General features: G+C 49.4%; 1 protein-coding gene across 5 annotated transcripts in view; it reads right to left on the reverse strand.

The window, feature by feature from the left end:
* Positions 1 to 7,419: 7,419 nt before the first annotated feature.
* Positions 7,420 to 23,927, reverse strand: part of CTIF (cap binding complex dependent translation initiation factor) — a 153,506-nt gene continuing 136,998 nt past the window's right edge. For all 5 annotated transcript variants that reach the window (XM_062611745.1, XM_062611743.1, XM_062611747.1 and 2 more), the window contains 2 exons: positions 13,723 to 13,776; positions 7,420 to 11,973 (listed from right to left, as the gene is read on the reverse strand). In XM_062611745.1, the coding sequence (XP_062467729.1) occupies positions 11,758 to 11,973; positions 13,723 to 13,776 (270 nt within the window). In that variant the 3' untranslated portion in view covers positions 7,420 to 11,757. The remainder of the gene's footprint in view (positions 11,974 to 13,722; positions 13,777 to 23,927) is intronic.

Raw genomic sequence — 23,927 nt, forward strand, 5'->3', positions numbered from 1 at the left:
AGGCAGCCAAACCCCAGCAAAATCACAGACAGAGCAAAAAAAATCCAGTGCCTCCACTTTATGTCCCTCCCCATGAACTCTTTTAAACTTGGAAAAGCCAAACCAGGGCTGAGTTCAGCCTCAGTTCAAGTAATAGATAAAGTTCAACTTATTTCTAATTTTATCCCTAAATTTCCCACCAGAAAACAGGCTCCGGCACATGTGGATAATCCAGCTCTGACCCTCACCCCTCCATCAGCCCCCCTGGGTGTCCTCAAACCACCAGGTGGGATGAAGCACAGGGACACGTGTCCCAGCCATCCCATGAGAGCATCACCTGGATGCATGATCATGGTGCATCGCCATCCCATGGGGCTGGCCAGGTCTCCACATCACGGCTGCTCAGACTTGCCTATCCTGAGGGAGCTTCTGGGTATCCCTGTTTCATTGCTTCCCTTAGGATCCAGTGCCACAGGGGACAATTAAGTGGAGGAGAGGGTCATTAGGGGGGAACTGGGCTGCTCATAGGAAGGCAAGAGGAGCAGAGGGACACGAGGCTCCCTGCAGCCTCTTCCTCGTAGCATTTCCATGGGTGATGTTGGTGCACACGGATGGTGGCAACTGAAGGTGGGATTTTGGGATGTGAACGCAGGAAACCCCAGTCAAAGTCTGTGCAGCAGCACAAAACCCTTGTGCAAGGTGGTGGGATCTAAATGGGAACTCCAGGGAGCAGGATGGTTGCCTGTATCCAAAAAAGTGAGTGCAGATGGGGGCAGGCACAAGGAGAACTTGTTATCCCCATGGAGCAGACATCCATGGGCTGTGGAAAGGGAGAGGAGGTGGCCAAATGTGAGAGCATGGAGGTGGAGACGGGAAGGAGCCCTGTCTGCAAACACAAAGGAAGCAAAGGGACATTCAGGTTACAGAGACCAAATAGGGCAAAAAAATGGGTAAAATGGGCCAAAAATCAGAACCCAAGCGGCAGAGCTGGGCTATTTGGGCACTGGGAGAGCAGTGAGCCCCTGCAGCACTGCTTGTAAGTGCTCACAGAAGCAACAGAAGTGCAATTTTATAGGAAGAATACACACGAGGATGTGATGTAAAAACCACCTGCAGTCTCCACATGCAACACAATCCCTCTCCAAAACGCTTCATCACCCTCCCCAGAAAAAGACTGCTTTTACCTTTAGGAAACCATCCCAAACCCTTGTTTCCAAGCAGGCACGCTGCGTTTTTGTGCCTTAGAAGAAGAGCAGAGCAGGGCTGCAAACTGGGGCTTGGTTTCTCGCACGTGTTGTAAAACACAGCCCTAGGGACAGAAGTTACCTTCGCTGTAAAACAATCCATGACCTGGATTTCACAACCGCTGTCGTCTTTCTCTCCCCAGAGCAATATTTTACAGCGTTTGCCCTCAAACCAGTTTTTCACCAGATGATGTGTAATTGCCACCAGACAGGTTTCTGCTAACCCACCTCCTGGTGCAGTTTGTCCTCCCACCCTCATGCTGTTGTAGTCGCTGATTTATTGAATCTGGCCTCTTCCAGACTTGCTTTAAAAGGTGAATTTGAGCTGTTTTGGAGCTCAAAACTTAAAAATAACAAAAAAAAAGTTGCTTCAAATTTGATCTCTGAGCTCGAAGGTGCCCTTCTCACCCAATCTGCTGGCGGCACTAACTACTGAGAGAGTGAAAGGCCAAGGGAAATGGCTTTAACCTGCCCGAGGGGAGACTGAGATGAGCTCTTAGGCAGAAGCTCTTTGCTGTGAGGGTGCTGAGGCGCTGGCACAGGGTGCCCAGAGAAGCTGTGGCTGCCCCATCCCTGGCAGTGTTCAAGGCCAGGTTGGACACAGGGGTTTGGAGCAAGCTGCTCTAGTGGAAGGGGTCCCTGCCTGTGGCAGGGGGTTGGAACTGGATGGGCTTTAAGGTCATAGAATAGAGTAGAATAGAATCATACAATAGAATCATAGAACAGTTAGGGTTGGAAAGGACCTTAAGATCACCCAGTTCCAACCCCCCTGCCATGGGCAGGGACACCTCACACTAAACCATGTCACCCAAGGCTCTGTCCAACCTGGCCTTGAACACTGCCAGGGATGGAGCATTCACAACCTCCCTGGGCAACCCATTCCAGTGCCTCCCTCCCAGTAAAGAACTTCTTCCTTAGATCCAGTCTAAACTTCCCCTGTTTAAGTTTGAACCCGTTACCCCCTGTCCTATCACTACAGTCCCTAATGAAGAGTCCCTCCCCAGCATCCCTATAGCCCCCCTTCAGATACTGGAAGGCTGCTATGAGGTCTCCACGCAGCCTTCTCTTCTCCAGGCTGAACAGCCCCAACTCTCTCAGCCTGTCTTCATACCCTTAAACACAACCCATTAAACCCAAACCAGTCTGGGATTCTGTTATTCTATTATTCTATGATTCTATTGTTCTACGATTCTATGGTTCTATGTGGTGTCACGTCTCTCTCCATGGGGCTGATGGATGAGGAGAAATACCTGGAGGTATCTGAAGGACTAAGGGCTGGGCTGGAAGTTTCTGGGAGTGCCAAGCCCGAGCTAAGGTCCCTGATTGCCCGCTGGGGTTTGGAGAGGGGATGGTCAGTGAAGAGGATGATCATGCAAGGCTGCTGGAGGGGATGAACCTGAAGGACAGTGGCTCCATCCCACTGCTATGGGCCCTTCTTCAAGGTATTAAAACACAAACTTTCCCTTGGTGTAAGTCGTGAGACCTGTCTGGGACATGCTTACCCGCAGTAAGGGGGATCTGTAGCTCTGGGGCATGGCTGGACAGCACAGTGGAGGATTTCTCCCTCCCTGTGGTGGTCCAAGTTACAAGAGAACCACTATGGTTCAGATGTTATCAAGGATGGGAGCAGTAAATGCCCATTGGGATTTCATTCAGGTTTCATGCCATGGACAAAGAGGTGCCAGTGACAGATACTTGGCTGTGGTTGACATGTGGGACCTGGGAAACCCTCATCTCAGGCAATGCCTGACCATGGCACATCACGTTGATGCTGCTCACATGTGCATGGCACCCTGGCTCTGGCTCCAGCCATAGGGGTTGTACGCCTGATGCTGGGGCATGCAGCTCTGCGCCCAGAAAGCCCAGGCTCCTGCAGACCTCACTATCATTATTTTAAAGGTAAGAGAGGGCTGCTTGTTCCCCATCTCCACTCACAGAACAACAATCAAAGGGAACTCCTATCTGCTGCAGGCATGAAGCAAGAGCTGATGGGATTTGTCTTTGGACCAGGAAGCCTGGGGATGACACTGGTACCTCCAAGCATCCCCCAGGTAAAACCCAGGGCTGCCTAAGGAAATGGTCCCTATAACCACCCATTTTGGCTTTGCACAGGTTCTAGATGCCCAGGAACCTCATGGGCTGCTTTCCACACCTCTCATGCATGTTCAGATGCTCACTGCAGCCCAGTTCCACAGCCAGCCACATCAGTTGCAAAGGCACTGATCTGCTCCAGGCCCTGGTTTCTTCTCACAGCTCCATCATCAGTGACTGCTGTGGGGTCACCAGCAGCATCAGCAAGGTCTGTGCAGCTCCCTCCCCATCTTGGCAGTGAATCTACACATTCATGCTATGTATTTGCACATCCGGGAATGACACATGGGGATGGATGTTAAATGCTGATGCATTTCCTCTGGAGGGGTTGGAAGAAGAGGTGCAGAGGTTGAAGAAGCCACAGCACCATGCAATGCAGAGTGGAAGCGACTGCTGATCTCATCAGGACTTTGCCACCTCCCAGCATCTCTTTAAGGAAACTTTTGATGGGAAAGCTCTATGGGAAGTTATTGAAAAGGTCTGTGCTAATAAAGTCCACTTTGTTTAAATGTTATTGCTACAGCAACATAACATACATTGAAACAAAATGCTTTGTTTGGTGAAAGACTCGGGAGTTTTAGGACAGAATGGTATTTTGAAATCTCGGCTTTTCTCTTGAGAGGGATGTTTGCATTTTTCCTCATTAACTCTGTGGCATGGCTATGACTGGTGGGAAATGGTTAGCCAGCATTGATCCAGCACGGCATGAGGCATCGGTTTAGCATTCAATCCACCAAGGCTTTGCTCTTTGCAACCACTAACCCCCCTTGAAGGCTGCAGCTCTGAGGGGAGCGATGCCATTTCATGGGGCAGAGGAACCTAAACCTCCCTAAGGAAGCTCCATTTCAGTGGCCTGCCCTGGGACCATCCATCCTTGAGACCCCATGCTCATCTCAACAACGAGGATAACCAGAGCAACATTCCAAGAGTCACAGGCACCCCTGGAAATCAAATCATTACATTACAGCACAAGGATGGGGTATGTTCTGCAGGAATCTGGATCTAGGAATTAATTCAGAGAAGTCCTGAGGAGGGGGACAGAAAAAGCCAGGCTCAGGGGTCACATTTATGTGGCCACATGAGACTTGTGTTTTATAATTAGAGATCATAATGTAGGATCCAAAAGGAAGAGTTCATATAATAGAGGGCTCAGGGGAAACCTTATCACTATGTTCCAGTATTTAAAGGGTAGCTACAATGGAGACTCCCTTTTACAAGGTCTCCCACGGAAAAGATGAGGGGGGGTGATGGGCACAAGTTACTCCTGGGGACATTCCAGCTGGACACAAGGGGAAAATTTTTCCCAATGAGAACAGCCAGCCATGGGAATCATGTCCTCAGGGAAGTGGTGGATTCCCCAAAGTTGGACAGTGTTATGACTGGGCTGGGGTATCTAGTGTAGGTCATGCTGTGCCTGGAAAGGTTGGACCAAATGATTCTTGAGGTCTCTTCCAACCTGGTACGACTCTGTGATTCTATACAGTTTTATAATGTGCATTATTGTTTTAATATTGTTGCTCGTTCTGCACCCCAAGCAATAATTACTTCAGCTACAGATCAGCTTGCAAAACACAGCAGCAACGCTGCTACATTAAGTGTGAAGGTGCTTTGTCACTTAGGATTTATCTGTTACCCACTTTGCCAACAGCACAAGCATTTAATAACTCCTTTTTAGTATTCTGTATTAGAAATGGAGCTGCTGGAAGAGGAGAACAGCCTCTACCTGCAGGTCTGCTGTGTTTTAGGAAGGCCAATGAAACTTTGATCCACGGAGTCCCTTTATTTGCTGTTGTCTGGGGTTTTGGCAGCCACGAGGAATGCTCCTGCATCTTGAAAGCTTCAGATCCGAGCAGTGCCCATCCATCTGCTCCAGAACCTTGTGTTCACTGCAGGCTGTTTTCTCATTTAACATCTCAGTGGTCCCAGGGAACGTCCCCACTCTTGGCTGCTCCAATCCCGACTCCACTGTTGGTAAGCTCTGTCTGAAGCTGGTCCAGATGCCTTGATGGAACAAAGCAAACTCCAGTTCCAACACACCCTGGAGCTGTAGGGCCTTGCTGGGGAGACTGATGGGGACATTTGGACATGGATCCTTGGAAAGGGTGGCTTTGGAGGAGATTTGGGTTGTTTCATCCCTCATTTACTAGCAGTGATTTGCCTCGCTTGCTGCAAAGCTTCCTCCCACCCACTTGATGCAGCAACAGGCATCATAGGAAGGACACAGGAGAGTCATTAGAGGTAACATGATAAACCCAGCTCCTACTGGGTCAGCTTTTCAGTGACAGATGGCATGGACCAGCTCATTGTTTTTCCCTGTGCTATCATCAAAATAACCCAAAGCAACATCTGGTGATTGCCCAAAGGACTGAACAGGGGGTTTACAGCCTATGCAAATATCCAGGAATGAGCCCGTGGTCCATCACAAGACAATCTGGGGAGGCAATGGGAAATCTGCCCTCCATCACTATAGGTTTTATGATCAGGTTGGACAAACTCCCTCAGGAATGGTGCTGGTGTGTTTGGTCCTGCTGTGGGGCAGAAGGATGGAGCAGATGGAGCCCCACATCACGACTAACACTGCCTGGTATATCATGCCATTGACCTTCTGTGTCAGCACTGAGATGAGGTGTGGGGACACTGCTGTCCTGTGTGTGAGACCCAGTCTGGGTGTGCTGCTCTAGGGACCTGCACCAGAAACAGGCTTTGGGGGGGCAAATAAAGCACAAGGAAGGGGTTGTGAAAAAGGGAAGCAAACATCATGGATCAGCTTGGCTCCACGAAGGACACAGGTCACCCTCCACCACCTGACCTTGGCTATGTCTAATTTACTGGTGTGGATGTTGCCTGTGATGGCTGAGACCTTAAGTGCAGGCAAAAGGGCAGAAAAACCCGAGCTCTTTGGGAAATTGAGTCAAACTCATAGAAAATGCTTTGCATGGACTGCAAGGTTAGTAAGTAGCTCCTAGGAGATGCAAGAGGAGATGATCCTGAAAGCCAGCAGCACAAGTCAGGAAGCACTGAACAAACCCAAGGCTCTCTCCCTAAGCAGATACGGGGTTGCCTGGATCACTGGGTCACTTGCACTGCCTCTCACTGATTTCCTCATGGGCTCATAGTGATGAGCGGAGCCCCACACCTTCCACCACCTCCTGTTAGGGTTCACGCTGCAGGTTGACCGCGCTGCAGCAGGGTCCCAGCACACACACACGGTCACATACAGCATTTCACAACAAAGTTTCTTCAAAAGCAGGAATCGTTTCGCCTCCAATCCGCTGGCCACAGCCCAGTTAACACAGGGGCACAACGCTCACCTCCCATGACCCGTGCGGCTTCCTGAGCCAATGCATGCATTCCAGTTAGCCAAAAATGAATTGGCTCAGCTTAGAGAAGGGTTTTCCAGAGCTGACTTCTATGAAAAACTGCTTTCCCAAACATATGTTGCAAAAGGTTGGATGCCCCATCCCTGGCAGTGCTCAAGGCCAGGTTGGACACAGGGGCTTGGAGCAAGCTGCTCTAGTGAAAGGGGTCCCTGCCCGTGGCTGGGGTTGGAGCTGGGTGAGCTTTAAGGTCCCTTCCAACCCAAACCAGCCTGGGGTTCTGTGACTGTGGTAGAAGCAGAAGTGGTTTGTGAGCCCTCGCTGCTGCTGTGTGCTGCAGCATTGGGTGAAGTGGATGTGGTAAATGTGGGGTTCCCCATCAGACCCCCAGGTCCAGCTGAGGTTGGACACAAATAGGTGGCTGGGCAATTCCCTTGGGACGGAGGCTGAGGAACACGTGGCCGTGGAGGCAGAGACAAGAGAGGGGCCTAATCCATCACCTAAGGACTTCTGAGCCCTTTGCACCTCTCCCATGGGCTTCATCCTCACTCCATAAGAAATGGGGAAAGGGATAAACCCAACCGGAGCCACACCACTGTGCAGGATCTGACCTGGCACCAGCAGAGAAGGATCAGTCCCTTTACCACATTTTCAATCAGACGGCGGGATGCTTTGTTAGGGATGTTTTCCCCCTCCATATCTTCCCTTTCTTCCATCATAAACAAAAGGAAGGTCTCTCCCAGACCAGCCCAAGCAATAGCGCGCACCCACAAAGAGATGAGAAGATGTCAAGCTTTAAACATTTATTACTTGATGATCCATTTTATAGCATACAGTGGGTCTGGATGTTCTATAAACAAAGACTGAATTGCCACAAAGAATTATTAGCTCCCTTGTTGTAACAGTCTCCAGAATCTGAAAACAACAACTTTGTGTTTTCTCTAGTATGAATACCTAGCCTTCATTCTCCCCAAAACTTGTTTTCATCTTTTTGTTTTCTTAAAAGCGCTCAGTTTAACAAATAGGATTAAATTAAAAATGTCGCTTTTTCAAATGCAAATAAATACATTTAAAAAATAATAATAATGAACTGCTAGCATTAACTCCGTGTTCTGCAGGGCACCGCAGCTCCCTTGGTTATCCACAGTGGACTTTGCAACCCTTAGTGTCGTTCCTCCTGAAAGAATACTGAAAGTGTCACTGGGACTGGCTAATAGCTAACACCAAGAAGAGCAAAATTAGTGTAAAGCCATAAAATACCTAGCGGAGAAATAAAGTAAAAGAAAATCATATTTCAGATTTTGGGAGGCTTCCAAGTGAGGGATGTTATAAAAATAAGCATGAAAATAAATCATAAGTTATTCTGACAAGTTTTCCTTCAAAGCCATCAATCATGACAAGAATAGATACTAATTAATCTCCATCAGGGGAAGAGAGGAACCAAGCGAATTGCCTAGTTTTCCTTTTTTTCCCCCCATTTTCATTTCACCTCCATAGACATGAGACTTCTCCAAGCAGGGGTGAAATCCCTCATGGGAGAGAACGGAGCAAGTCACTTTGTGGGTAGCAAAAAACCTTCAATTTGGAAATGATTTCACTGGGAATGAGGTGAATTGGATGCTGTGGAGTCTGGCAGGGAGCTGGCAAAGCTGCTCTGCATCCGAGGGGGACCAGCATGGTGGTGGTGCAGAGCATCGCTCCTCTGCAGATGCTTCAGACACTCACCTTTACACTAGCCCGAGGTTTGGCCACACACACATTTGGCCTGAGGAGTTTATTTTCCCCTTTGCTGATGTAGCCACATGGGGACAACACACTAAATCCCCACACGGACACTCCTATTGAGCAGTGAAGATCAAACCTGGCTAATTCAGGAAGCCATAGCCAGTGGCTTTGCACCTTCACAGTCTGGTCTACTGGAAGGTGTCCCTGCCAGTGGCAGGGGGTTAGAACCTTAAGGTCCCTTGCAACCCAAACCAGCCTGGGATTCAGTGAAACACGCTCTTTGGTGGCTGTTTCTGAAGAAAGCCAAAAAAGAGATGTAAATACTCGATGACATCACCAGGAATCCCAGTAACTTCCCAGTGCTGCTCCCCATCCTGCCCTATCAAATGAACTTGTGGCACCTCTTTTCCCAGCATGGTTCTATGGTTAATGATGCCACGTGCCTGCCAGCTCCCTGCTAATGGACTTCAGCAAGGTAACACTGGCAGCACATAATTCTGGGAAGAAAAACCCAACGTTCTGGTCAACATTTTGACTCTCACACATCAACAGAGTGACCGATGTACCAAAGCAGTTAATGGCTGCATGAATGTACGTTAATAGCAGAGATAAATGGCAAGACATTAAAAAACAACGCATTTCACATAGAAGTTCTTCAGTGGGAGAAACCCCAGTGTTGGAGGGGAAAGCCTTGGGCAAGCCTGGTTATTGGGGTTTGCAGGATTGAACCCCAATGGGAAAAGTGAATAAACCTTCACAGCTGGTAGGAGTAGGGTAATGCTTAAGCAGAAATACGGCCATGTGGCTTACACTTTGCGGCTGAACGCCTCCTGCTGCGCTGATGGGTGAAAATACAAGTTTTTCGAAGCAAAATCCCCAATTGTCCGGGAAAGGGATAAGTGGCAGAGGCCAGAGCAGTGACCTGGGTCACTGTAGGGAGGATCCCTGGCACCCCAACTCATCAGGCTGTCCCCTGGTTTAGGGACGTTCTGTTCTTTAAAAACAACAAGAAGACAGAAGTGGTTTTCAGGTCTTCTCCCAGAAGACCAATGCTGTGCCTGGGTGCGCTGCGATGGGTTTTATATCCCCTTCACATCTGCTCCCCGAGAAACCAAGGAGCAGGAAAAGCCAAAAGCAATGGGAGCAACCCTGAGCCTTATAATACTGATGGGCTTTGCTGCCTTAATCAGCTGCTCATTAACACTATCAAACCCCATTGCTAATAACAAAGTTGACCCAACGCGAGGCGCCATCACCACGTGAAGATCCCAGGCTTGAATCCACGAAGTAGAAATCAGTTTTTCCAGACAGTTCCAGGGCATTCCAGCAGTCATTTTGCTGCTTTCTGGGTAGACTGGAGAACTGAATCTGCTGTTTCCAGCTCGTTCCTCTTGCTGCATATACGGATTTGAAACCGCATCTGCAGACAAACAGATGAATATTCAAATACTATTGAACTACAGCAGCAGGTCTCTTGCCTCCTGCAATGTTTTGTCTGCTGGAAATTTCTGCCCTTTAAATGTTGCAGCGAAAGCTTCCTCCCCATCACAGACAGACCAACACATTCATAAGGCACCCGAGAACATACTGCACATCCAGAGAGGTCAGGGTGAAATCTCTCTTCTCTACAAGCCATCAGAAATTCAACATCTTGCTTGAAAAAAAGGGGTTTGAGCTGCTGAGTTCAGACCCAGGCTGCCTGGTCCAGGGTCCACGTGTGCTGGCGTGGTGGCGTATATTCTCTTCTTATTACCAAGAAAGGAAAGGAAAGGAAATAGTGAGAAGAAAACAGGATGGGCTGCCAACATCATGTCTTCTCCAGCTCCCATTCCACTGCGCAGATGGGATGGTGCAGCTCACATCCCCATTAGGCTTCACCAAAATAAGCACCTGAAGTGATTTGGTAAGTCAAAACATTACTAGACAAGCAAACAAGGAGACCACCAAGTCTTGTTCATGCTCTGGGGTGTGATGCAACTGTGTGGCATTCCTCCCTACCAGCCTCCTTGCCCTCAGGGCATTTCCACACCAAGGCAGCATCTCTCCATCACCCCCTGCAGCTGCCCTCTCTCTCAGGATGCTCCAGCATGGAGCAACGCAGGGATCTCAGAGCAAACTTTCTCTCTCCAAATACATCACCCAACCCTCAATGACATGGTGCTACTTACACTAAACACAGGACAGAGCCACTCCTGTACACCGCACACCTAGAAACACTGGATAGCAAATTCAGCTAGTTAGAAGCCAGCCTCAAAACCTCTATTTTTGGCTTTTCCTATGTTTTCCTTTTCCTTTTTCCCCCTCCTTTTTGCCATACGCTGCTTGTCTTCTCTATGCAGTCTCCAAAAGAACATCAAACCTTCATTTCTCCCTCGCCCTGTACATTATTAGGCCCGACTATAACAGGCCTGGATTTAAATGCATAATTACAACCATAACAGTAATTACAATAAAGCACTCCTTCAATGGAAACAAAAAAAGTTACTACAGAAAAAAAGAAGGGTTATAGTGGCTGAGGGATAATGGCGACTTGAGCAGCAAGAGCCGCGGAATCCCCTGTGTCCCAGAGCTCACAGCTCAAGGGACACGTTTCTCAATCCATCGAGGAGGTTACTGGCAAGATGACGGTGGGTACGTTACTTCTGATCCCTTTAAAACATTCCTTTTGCTTCAGCATCTTCAGGTAACCTGTCATTCAGCTCACAGGAAGGTGCTGCTTTTCCTCACCCCCGAGATGCTCGCAACTGTCCGTGCGACGATACAGTGAAATAAGAGGAAAATACAAACACTTGAGAGAAAAGAAAACCCAGTGCAAATGAGAAAGTCATCCCGCTCTCTGATCCGCTTTTGAAGGGGTGGCGAGTGGAGGGGACACACACAAACACACACAGAAAGTCAAAGACAAGAGAAGGGGGGGAGAGAAAACCTAACGCAAGCCCCACTCGACAAAAGCCATCAATTATGAGCGTCTGGTGCAGTGTGTGTCTGGCTTTGTCCTCCCGAGACATCTGCTGCCTGCTGTCTCCTGCCAGTTGGCGGGGCAAGGCAGGAGGACGGCGTGAAAACAATACTAGCCCCCACTTGGATTCATTTTTTTCCCTTCAAATTCTCTGTGTTCTTTCGAAAGCCAAACAATAACCCGGCGGGATGCGCTGCTGCTGCTTGAGCAATGAGTTCAGGAAAAGAAACCCCTAAAACAAAACCACGGCGGGGAAGAGGGGTGGCACTTGGCGACGCAGCCAAAAAAGAAACATGCTTCTCCCTCCCCACCCCACAAACATATTCTCGAGCATGCTGGGGTTTGGTCTGCTGGGGGATTTAAATCGGAAAAGCTCTTGACACATCCAGTCGAGGTGCACATCTTCTTCTCGTCCCTTCCCACCCCATCTTGCCCTCTCCCCTCAAGCCGTCAGTTTTTGGATGGTCTTGTTGTAGTACTGCGTGATGGTGGGAGTCAGCGGGTTCCAGTTGTTGGCGTGCAGCTCAATGACCTCCAGCAGCAGGGACCGTGTCAGCATGGACTCGGAGGGACACAGCATCTTGTCACGAGCTATCGCCAACAGCTCCGTCATCATCTCGGGCAGCTGCTCCTCCAGCAGACGGCCGCTGCTCTGCAGCTGTCAGGAGAAGAAGGGGTCAGCCATGGCGTAGTGATCCTTAGGGGTCCCTTCCACATTGAGATACTCTATGATTCTATCATATTAAAGCACCCCACCAGCTTCTACAGGCGCCCTCCATCCCTCCAGTTCTCCCCTGCTCGGTGTGGCAGGGCAAACAAGCAAGGTTAAAGGCATCATGGCTTTTGAAAACCAAAACCACCCGTCAGCAGGCTCCGAGAGCTGAACATGAAGGGTGAGGTTTTCAAAAGCATCCTTGCCAGGCTGCTGGAGGAGTGGATGGCTCAGCTCCCACTGACTTCAAAGGCAGCAACATGGGATTACCTTTGGAAAGAAAGAAATCCCACCTAAAAATCACGCTATTGTCAAAACAAAGTGCAGGCTGTGATGTGGTATTCCTGCCTTTTACCTGGCCCTTCATTTACACGCTGATTCACAGCTGTCAGTGACTCCCAGTCATTAATCGGAATAAGCAGAGCCCTCCTGTATGCATAACAAATCCTGCCCTGCGAGATCTGCATTTATACCTGTCATGCTGCTTCTCTGAGGGCTTTTTAAGACAATTACTCCTTGGAGAGCCTCTATAGGGCAGCACAAGTTCTAGGTGGTCCCACAGAGGAGAAGGTCCAAGGATGGTGTGGACAGCAATGAGTCCACCATCACGAAAAGCTTATGAGGTTTGTACGCATTGCTCCCCAAAGCCCTGACATTAAATAATCAAACTCTCCTCCTTGGTTGCCTGTTGCTTTGCTGAATTTCAACCATTCAGACTGCAATTTAACCACTCTTTGCTAGGAAAGCATCCATCCCCATGGACCAATCACTTCCCAAAAGTATAACTAATGAATCCCAGCTATATTTGTACCAGCATCTCTCTGCAGAGCTGCTGCTGAGCACAGCAAACCTCTCCATGTGACCAGGTTTTGCTCAAATACAAGTGTTTTTGTGCTTAAAAAAATAAACGGGGGGTGAGGTATGAAGGAATGAGGATGATGTAATTTTGTGATGAGACCCCAGCTACCAAACTTTTTTGCATCCATTTGCATGCATCAGAAGTCCAGTGACACAGCCTCAAGGGCCTTTCTTATCTCATGGTGATATCTCTTATCTGCTCTGATGAGACCCCCCTGCAGCCCTGATCCAGCTCTGGGGCAGCAGCACAAGAGGGACGTGGAGCTGTTGGAGCGAGGCCAGAGGAGGCCATGGAGATGCTGCGAGGGCTGAAGCAGCTCTGCTCTGGAGTCAGGCTGAGAGAGCTGGGCTGGGTCAGCCTGGAGAAGACTCCAGACAGACCTCATTGTGGCCTTTCAATACTTAAAAGGAGGCTTAGAAGAAAGATGGGGCAGAGTTTTTAGTAGGGTCTGTAGTGACAGGACAAAGGGTGATGGTTTTAAGCTAAACGAGGGGAGATTCAGATTAGGTAGCAGGAAGAAATGTTTTAACAATAAGGGCAGTGAGGCGCTGGCACAGGGTGCCCAGAGAAGCTGTGGCTGCCCCATCCCTGGCAGTGTTCAAAGCCAGGTTGGACACAGGGGCTTGGAGCAAGCTGCTCTAGTGGAAGGGGTCCCTGGGGTTGGAACTGGATGAGCTTTAAGGTCCCTTAAACACAAACCAGCCTGGGATTCTATAAGGCAAAGAGGCAACATGGGCTGTTTGGGTTTGGAAACGTGCTGCTTGGTATGTGTGTAGCCAAGGACAGAAGGGGCAAAGCAGTGAGGATCAGAGTTTGTAGTGCAGATGCTTGCCTACCTCCATGGAGCAGCAAAGCACAGCATCTTCCTTCACATCCTGAGACTGCAACAACTGCGAAAGAGAGGAGAAAGAGGTGGTGAGAAATGCATGACCTCCTGCTCCTTCTCCCTTATGACCTCCCTTCCATCTCTTCGTCCAGTTTGGCTTTTGCTATTTCCAGGAGGAAAGGACAGAAAATCAGAAAGAGGGGAGGAAAGATACTATCAACCCAATCAGATAAACAGTGACAAAATGCAGGGTGAAGGGTTATCACCTGAGTATCCACTGCTGAGAGTGGACAAGTGGGGCAGAATAGAGAGAATTTGGACGAACAACTTCCAAAATAAATTTTATTTAGGTTACACTGCTTTTTTTATCCCATGCAGGCAATGAGAAAATGCACTTGTTTCATACACAGTGACTAAATACAACCACCAGATGAGAACACTCGAGCTGCACAGCCCTGTTTGGAAGGGAAGGGCTCTGCCCAAAAGGCAGCCACCCACCACTGAACCTCTCCATTCCCTTAGGGACACTTCCAACAGCCACAAAATTACCTGATGGGAAAGCATGACATCCAATACACCGTAATTAATACGTCTCCTTCCAGACTGATTATATAGTGGTGCAAGTGCAATGGGTTGAGTGAAACTATGGTGTCTTAGGTGCACCAGCTCGAACCCTGCTCAGCCACCTATGAACTTTCCATTACAAACATCAGCTTGTATTCAAGCACCTTTTAGGAGAGACCCAAAATGTTGCTGTGCTTGGAAAGGCTGATGCGCACCCCTCTTTGTTCAGACTCAGGATATTCAGTGAGGGTCAATGGCTCTACCAGGCAATGGCAAAGTGCAGGAAACCAGCATGGCTGACCCCAGAAACATTGGAACCATGGTAAGGACCCATGAAACTGTGTCAAATGTACATGTTTTTCTCTTTGTTTTCAACTTTATGACTGTGTTGTTCACGCATGAAATTACGACTGCGAGGATTTTGCTAAAAACAAGAGAAACCACCGCTGTTCTGTTTTTCATGTAGACAAAATGCTGATATTCTCTATCAGCCAAGGAAGTGAGATGGAGCGTTATGAAAAACACTGTACCATGAGATGGCTGATAAAATTCCAAGCGCTGTCAACATCTGAAGCTACAGCCACGTCCATCCCATCACCTTGGGCTGAACAACCCCTGCTGGCCTTGAACTAACCCTTGGGTGCAGTGGAGAGCTGAATGCATGCGCTAAACGCAGAGAAAAAGGAGAAAAATTGTGAACGCTGGCTTCATCAGTATCTGAAATTCATCAGGGCAAAGCAAACTCTGGAAAAGTGGTTGAATTAATTAAAACCGCCCATATAAAAATCACTCAAATGCGCTCCACATCCTTCAGTTAAAATCACAATTCTGATTCTCAGCCTCATCTCCATTTGTTCATGTTTCGTTTCCTTTACAAATAAACACCTATTTGTTTACCAGCTCCATAACTGCTGGAAAACAGCAAGGGGAAAAAAGAGGTAATTCTAGGAATTATCTTTGATCTCAAAGTTTTGTCTTCACCCTCCTCTGTTTCCATCGGAAAGTGGTGTGTTTGCTTAGAAGATGATGTTTATACCACAGCGATGAACATGCACTCCATTGTTTTTTATCTCGCACTAGCCAAAGGTTCAGCCAGTGTTTTGAAGATGCAACAGCTCTGCCCCTCAGCCCCCTCCAATTTATCTTTCTGCTGAATTGTCTGGAAAATATTAGTTAAGCCCAAGGCACACGCTCTGAGATAAGTTCTCACAAAGATTCCTAGCAAAAAAAGGGTGAGATTATTTTAAACCCAACAAGGAAAAGAAAACAAAAATCACTGCAGGACAACGATTAGACTTGATGATCTTAAAGGTATTTTCCAATCTAGTTGATTATACGAAATAGAAACAGGCATTAGTCCAGAAATTCATCCCTGGGTTATGTAGCTCGTGAACATGGCATGAAGCAGGGCTGCGGATTAAATATTTATTCACCTATTTTTGGTATTCTTAAGAACATAACATGAAAATTAAAGCTACAAAAGTGGAGTTAGGACTTGTTAGGAAGGACCTATGGTGGCCTGACTCCAGCCTTTCCTCTGCCATGGTCCCCTTGATGACCATGGTGGGGATATGGGCCAGGGAAAGGTTGTAACTTCACTTGAGCTTTCCCTGCCCCAGCTTCCCACCTGCACCGCTGGGACATGCTTCTCTACCTCAGAAGGTGTTTTTGAGGATGAATATGTCACTGTCAAGTGCTTGGGTATTTGGCTAATGAGGAGCAGTCAAACAGAGATCGTATCCTATCCCCAGCTTTGGGCAGCACCCTCTGCCTTCACAGTGCTCTCCTGGACCTCATCTGACGTGACCTGGATGAACAAGGAGAATGCATGTGTTCCATCTTGTCCATCAGGGCACCACGTAATCCACCTCATCCATCCAGGCACCACGTGTCCCATCTCATCCATCCAAGCACTATGTGCTCCACTGCTCCATCAAGGTACCACGTGCTCCATCTCATCCATCCAAACACCACGTGCTCCAATGCTCTATCAAGGCACCAAGAGGTACCAGTCCCAAGGGCCACAGTTCAACCTATGCGTAACACTAACACTAATCCTAACCCATAGCCTGCCCACCAAACCCAGGCATAGCCCTGTGCAAGAGAGCAGGGCCCAACAGATAGATCTGCTGGTGCTCTAGGCATCAGAGCCCCACGTTCACACCCACATAAACATTCATGTTCCTGACCATAACTATGTTTCTAGCATGCTGGAGAGGGGCTCTGGAGCTTCCACAGGGTGTAGACACCATCTATCTGCTGCTGACCCCTGCGTGCTGGGACAGGAGATCAAGGAGCCCAGTTTGCCCTCCCCAGCCTGGCGTGGGCACTGTTGAAGGCAGATAGCAAGGGTTGCAGTGCAAGGGCTGTGCTGCATGGGGTTCTGCCACCGATGTCCTCAACCACCAATGGTGTTTTGCATGGATTTCTCAAAGGATGCTTCATCCCTATCAACAGCTGCCCCATGTGAGCACCAGGCACCCCAAACTGTGGGGTGGTTGCTTCAGCAAGAGCACAGTGTTTCCCAAAGCTCTTTGACCCCCATGTCAGCACTGATGACACCCCAAGAAAAAGTCAATCTCAGAATCCCAGACTGGTTTGGGTTGGAAGGGACCTTAAAGCTCATTCAGTTCCAACCCCCTGCCACAGGCAGGGACATCTCACACTAGACCATGTTGCCCAGGGCTTTGTCCAGCCTAGCTTGAACACTGCCAGGGATGAAGCATTTACCACTTCTATAGGCAGCCTGTGCCAGCACCTCAGCACCCTCACAGGGAAGAGCTTCTTCCTTGTATCCAACCTGAAAAATGGTGCAAACACTCTTACACCTCCAGGGAAATCACAATCCTGAAGTGCTGGCACTTGTGTGACCATAAGCCTGAACTCAAGCAATTGCATACATCCTTTGCAATCTAATTCATATTTACTTAAAATAGTTTTAACGTAAACATGCTATATCCATTTACATCAGCACTCCCACACTGGAATTATTATTTAACTATTTATAGCCGCTCCTCCCTGCTGCGCGCATCTACCCAAATCCCACCATCCCATCCCTCTCCACCAGGTTCCCACATGGCCCAACCTGGCTGATGAAGGTGGACGAGGGAGCATGAGGCAGACAGCAGGGCAGGTGAGCTGAGACTCACACGCTTCTTGGTTTAACCTGTAATCATCCCCTGGGGCTGGGGCTGTCTGCGAGAAAAACTTCCCTTTGCTCTCCAGCCGGTTTCCCCCGTATCGGGCGAAGCCGGGCAATGAAAGCAGCAGTTCCTGCTGGAAAGCAGACAAAGAGTCTGCTTGATTTCCTAAGAGAGGAGGCTGCATGCCAGAATCTGCCCGGCCAGTCATATAATACCCAGCTTCGGTTGCGAAAGGCTTCTCACTTTTGTTTCTAGTGCTGGACTAGCAGCTTTGCACACTGGTGGTGTGTCCTGCTGAGACGGAGCACTGGCCAAGGTCCTCTGTGAGGCCAGCTGTCCATGTGGGCTCTGGGTGCTAAGTATTTTCATAACCAGCCCAAAATAAATTGTAGGTTCTGCTCTTGGATGTGCTGCGTGTGGTGGGGGAGCTCCAGTGCCTTGCAAGGAAACTCCTGAGTGCAACTGGTTTCTGTGGGATGCTACTGGGAGCAGTCTTCCCTGGCCTCCCAAAACCTGCTCTTAACATCTTCTCAGAGGTAAGCATCGTAAGCCCCATGGAGTGGGCATGCAATGGAGGTTGGGGGGACAAAGAAGCCCCAAAAGTACATCTGTGCTTCACTGTGGAGAGAACCAGTTTGGTCCTCTTGAACAGCAGTGGAAGCACATGCCCTTGGTGGAGCCCTCCACCAGAAAACCAGAGAGCTAAGCTGATGGGATGCACATACCAGCAAAATTTTGGGTTTATTATCTGCTTTCTGAGATCATCTGGGCTGCTGAGCAGCAAAAGTGCTTACTTGGTACTCTCAGAGGTGCTCGCACCACGAGCAGGACCCGAGAACCTGCCCCACCATCCCTTATCACCAAACCACGCAGGTTTAATTGTGTTCTTCAGCAATTCTCCCCAGGAGATGGAGTGGGAGCAGCCCAGCGCATACATTACCCTTTCCAGCTGCAATGATATCTCTCCTGCGAGGCACAATACTAATTATTGTGTATGATATCGCTTGCAAAATGACATATAAGCAACGCTTGCCACAAACTACCTCTTAGCATGCAGTGTTTTCTGATGCTTTGGTGATGACTCTGGTGTGAAAGCACAGAAAGCTAGAAAATATCCACCCAGAGCCATGGAGAGGTCGGGATGTCTTTTGAGACATGGTGAAAGCTGGACTGACCACAGCCCACGTGCCGCCTGCCCCGGCTCCCCGACGGGCATCTCAGGTTCATCCATCCAGATGGCAACATGCATGGACATCCAGACAGCCTCGGGCAGGAAGCTCCAGCCTCGCAACCGCTCTGCCGTCCCTGCCCACAAGTATGCTTTTCATCTAACGTGGAGGTCATGAGGAGGTGCCTGCTGGTGCTCACCATGAGGAGCATGGACCACAACCGCAGAGCAACCGACGTGTTGCAAACGCATCATCCAGGTGTAGCAACCACTGGTGTAAAATGAGGTAACGGGTGAAAATGGAGACATAGTTTGATTAGGAAGAAGGATAAATACCAGCTACTTGTGCCACTTGGAGCTCAAGCAGAACGAATGTGCTGTGCTTGTAAGGGTGCAGCAGAGATGGTGCTTCCCAGTCACGTTTTTAACCAGAGGAGCCCATGGGAAGGTCTATGGTGGACTTTGTCATCAATAAGTTGATTCTGTTCCAGCTCTGTGGTTGGGGTCACCATGGAGACCCTGTATAAGGGGGTTTGTAAGAAAGATGGGGACAGGTTTTAGTCAGGCCTGTAGTGAAAGGACAAGGCGTGATGGCTTTAAACTAAAGGAAGGGGGAGTCAGACTAGGTAGAAGGAAGAAATATTCTAGAATGAGGGTGCTGAGGTGCTGGCACAGGGTGCCCAGAGAAGCTGTGGCTGCCCCATCCCTGGCAGTGTTCAAGGCCAGGTTGGACACAGGGGCTTGGAGCAAGCTGCTCTAGTGGAAGGTGTCCCTGCCCATGGCAGGGGTTGGGACTGGATGAGCTTTAGGGTTGCTTCCAACCCAAACCCGTCTGGGATTCCATGACTCTATGATCACCCCCTACAACCACAAGTGCTTCCTGCTGACATGGCTCTGCAGGCACTCTTGGTGGACTAACAGACCACAGTTGGGGAACTCCTGCCCCAGAAACCTCCTGGAAGCCCTGTGGTCTGCTAGATGAGTCCTCCCAGGAGCACAAGCCAGTTCTGCTGCACTCCACAGGCGTTCTGCAGAAAAACATCAATAGCCATTTTCTGCTCTTCCAGTGGCCTCTTATCGAGCTACTGTTGCAAGTCTTGAAGGAAGATGCCTTGGATAAGATCCACGGGACTGCTCGGCTCCGCTGCATGGGGAAAGTCATGCACTTCTATCAGCTACAGGCCATTGCTACAACTCCACTTCTCCTATTGTCACAAGGCACGGTATGGTGAAAAAAGCCAGACTGGGGAAAACGTGAAGTACAAACGAGGGTGTGTGGGATGAGTAATTACAAAGCACTGCACCAGTAAGGCCAGTTTCTGGATTTCTACAATCCACTCCTATTATAAGAATCAGCTCCTCGAACCAGGACAACAGGAGGTCAGCGTGGCTGATCCTGCAACCACCAACAAGGTGTGACAGTGCCACCTTTCTGAAGGGGTGCTGAGCTCCTCTCTGGGCATACCCTGGGAGCTAGAGAACTCAGGTGATACCTTTCCCTAGGGAAGAACCAAGTGAGCACTTGGAAACAGAAGGCCTGTAGAAGTCCACAGGCATAAGCGGCACCTTCTCTGCTCATCATTTGATGCTGAGATTGCCCAAACACAGACTTTTGGGGAAAACCTTTTCCTTTGGGGAAAGCATAAAGCAGAGGCTCTGCTCCAAAACCTTATCTGTTTGGGTCCAAAAACGCAGCTGAGCTGGGAGAGGCAGTTTGTGTTGGGCTGTATCCATTAGCAGCGGTGTTTCTGCACCACCTTCTGCTCATGCCTTCAAGCCCATTGAAGATGCATGAGATGCCACAAGCCCATTCATCTCATGGAGGGGTCCCTGACCCGGGTGGCCTGGTCTCAGCCTGGTTGAGAACATGCTGACAGCAACTCAAGCTGCTCTATTATGAAGAGGCCACCAGCATGGGTCACTGCTGGTCCCACAGGCAGCTGCCCAGAGGAGGTGGCACAACAAGGAACGAGCTCTCGGTTGGAGTTGCTTGCAGTAGCATGGCTGCATCAAGAGCTATGTCCATAGGAGACACTTTCCCTCAAGTATTTCGGACAACTTGAAGGAATTTGTTTGGTGGCACCTACTCCTTTTACAGTGATGTGCTGGTCTCAGCTGAGGAGGAGACTTCTGTTCCCCTATTACCCAACCAGGGCTCCCTGGGAGGATGGCAAGAAGAGATTAGCTTGTTTATTGCATCTAGCAAACCAAAATACTGGTTATCCTCCTTGTCAGACTTCTGAGGAACTCAGAGACACTTAACAGCAAATTGAATTAAGGCCAGAGGAACAAAACCCTGTACCCAGTCATGGGAAACTCCTCCTACTCCTTTCCATTGTAGACAAGGAAAACCATGAAACATGACTCTCCCCAGATCTGGAACAGCAGAAAGGATTCCTGCGAAGATGGAAACCATTAAGAGGCAATTACTGCAGACAATGATGAAGAAAATCTGGTCACTCATCAACCCAGACACTGCAACCCCGCAGTAGCTGGTGGTTACACATCCCCTGGCTGGAGGTGGACCTTCAGGACCCAAAGGTGGGTGAGACAGACGGACACAGCCACCCAGTCTGTGTACACAGGGAGGCCGAGCCACCCAGACGGCCGGCTTCATCCTGCCCCAGCCGAAGACATAATAACCCTGGGAGAGGAGGATGTGATCTCATCCCAAGGGTCCTGGGGAAACACAAAACATGGAAAGAAGCAGTGGCGGGACCATCGCGCTTGATTGCGGCAGGCTCCACCCTGGCTCGCCGGACGCTCCCGGCTTTCCTGGCTCTGCTGAGGGCGAGAGCGCATGGCGGCGGACGCAAATAGTTGTGTTTACATCCCATTGAAAGGGGTTTTTGGGAAGTAACAATGCCTGGTTCGGAGGGCGAAGGAGAAAAACAAAGCCACGCGAGGAGGAGGGACCATCCTGTGAGATGGTATCTAGTGGCGTTTCTTTATCTGCCCTCATTGCTTCCTCTGCCTTCTCCGTGGGTCCCAGGGAAATAAGGGTGGCATTTCCCCTCCCCTATTTTAAATATGCCAAATGAGTTCTGTAGCTTTCCAAGATTACAAGTTCCTGCACACAGAATACTCAACAGAGTATTCTGTGCTCAAAGGCATCACTCAACCCTCCTCAATTTGGTCTGTCCTCATGTGCTTGCAAATAATACCCTACCTTCCTTCACCTTAATTCTGCCCTTTGACCAAATCAATGCCAATTAAAGGTAATTACCTTTTTGCCATACAAGCTGTGTTTTTACCCGTACAGCTATGGGGGGGGGGGGGGGGAGGCCTGCCTAGGTGGGAGCTTTTTGCACGGCTATTTATTTATGTATTGCACAGCTATTTATTTATTCATTGCATGGAAGGCACGGAGGCACTGGGACATCCCTCCCTGCTGGGAGCATGCTCCTACAGACAGACACAGACCTGTCCCAGCTCTCTGCAGACTCCTGCTCCTGCATGCTCCCTCCTGCCATGGATCTGAACGTCCACATCATCCCACTTTCTCCACATCCCAGACTTTTCTCCCAGCTCTTCCAGGTCTTCTGGTTTCCCGTGACATTTCCCCACTTGTCTGCTCTCCCCATTTCTCACTCCTTTCTGTGTCCCTCTGTCTCCTCTTTCTCCCTTCTTCTCCGGCATCCCTTCCCTCCCACACCCACATCCCCCATCCCTCCTCCTTCTTTTCCCTTACAAACCACTTCCCAGTTTGTCCCAGTCCTGCCATACTGGAGACCAAAGCACTGATATTTGCAGAATCAGATGGGAGGGGAAACAGAAGGGGCCTTTTATGAGGAAGTTAGTCTTCTTCTTCATAAAGGACTTATTTTCTCCAGTCAGATCTGGCCTCATGGAGCTACCTGGGTGGAAGGGTGGCACAGGGTCAGGATCCAGCCCCCTTCCTGCTTATTCAATACAGGAAAGAATCTGTCTCATTCTCTGACTAGAATAATCTTAAAAATCCTAGTATCTCATTATAGTGTCAACCCCCCCCTTTTTTTTTTTTGACTCAAGAGGCTGATGCTTTTTTAAAAATGAAAGTGATAAAAAAAACCACCAGCACCCCACGTTAAAAGATAGAATTTTCTTTTCCAAACAGCACCACCCTCCTCGCTCATCTGACTGGAAGGTTTTCCTCTCTCTTCCTCTGAAGGAGACAGTGAAAAGGCAGTGCCCTCTTGAAGTTCAGACGTTAATTACCGTGTTAGAATATTTTGCTAAATTACACAGCATGGCCCCAGGAGATAACAGGCACTAAGAGAAGGGAGGGGAGTGGATACCCGTCTACACGCTGCACCGCAGACTCAGACGTAGGGGGAAGGCAATTAGACAGGGAGTATTTATCCTCCCTGCACCACCACCCCGAGGCTTTCAGTTAGCAGCGTTTACCAAGGCAGGGAAGCGATGGGAGCGTGCCAAGATTTTAAACGATGCTGAAATGGGACTGTCTCTGCCAACCAGACTGGAGGTAGGAGACAACTCCTGCAGAGCAGCAACTGTCCTGCCTGCTGCCAGCCTGCTGGGCCTGCTCCCTGCTGCCTCTGTGGGGCTGATTCACCGCTCCCAGGCGCTGCCCTCCATCCCCAGGGATGTTAATGAGACCATAAAAGCATCTGTCTTATGTCAGGTCAATGCCCACACCTCCCTCATGGCTGGTGACGCTCAGGGTGATACCCCCTTGGTACCCACCCAGCCCCAGCAGCAGTAACTCCCTTATGGTGGAGGGATCTCCGTGAATGGATCCCGCAGCCAATTACACAAAGGGGTTTTGCAGTGTAACCAGTCTCTCTGTGATGAAATGCTTCCTGGGGTTTGCTTCAAACCTGCCTTAAAAGCCCTGTCCTATGCACCCATGGGAGCTCAGACTGGGACAGTGCCACAGCAACGCTACTCCTTGTCATCCCTGTAATCCAGTCACTTGCATCCAAGATAGGATGTCGTGGGTGGACAGCCAGATGGGTAAAAACAATGTCTGGATGGTTGGGTTTAGAGGCTTGTAGCTACTCCACTTGGAGGCCAGTGGAGTACTGAGGCATCTATCCCACGACCTGCCCCATCTTTATCCATGATGTGGAGGAGGCGGGACCACGCTCTTGTGAAGTAGATGACACCAAGCTGGGGGGATCACTGAATGTGCTCAAGGAGCTGCCATACAGAGGGACCTCCATGGGTTGGAGGAAAGAGTCAAGAGGAACCTTAAACACTCAACAGGAAACAAGCCCTGCACAAGAGAAGAGCACAGTGCCATGGGTAAGGGGTAGGATAGGGTTATTATGGGGGGCGAGAGGGGGCAGAGCCCACGTTGTGCTGCTTGCCCTTGTGGGACGCCAATCGGTGAGGTGC

The sequence above is a fragment of the Pezoporus occidentalis genome, unplaced genomic scaffold (assembly GCF_034315485.1).
Source record: "Pezoporus occidentalis ecotype Australia unplaced genomic scaffold, CSIRO_AGI_Poc_V1 ctg157, whole genome shotgun sequence".
NCBI classification, from domain to species: Eukaryota; Metazoa; Chordata; class Aves; order Psittaciformes; family Psittacidae; genus Pezoporus; species Pezoporus occidentalis.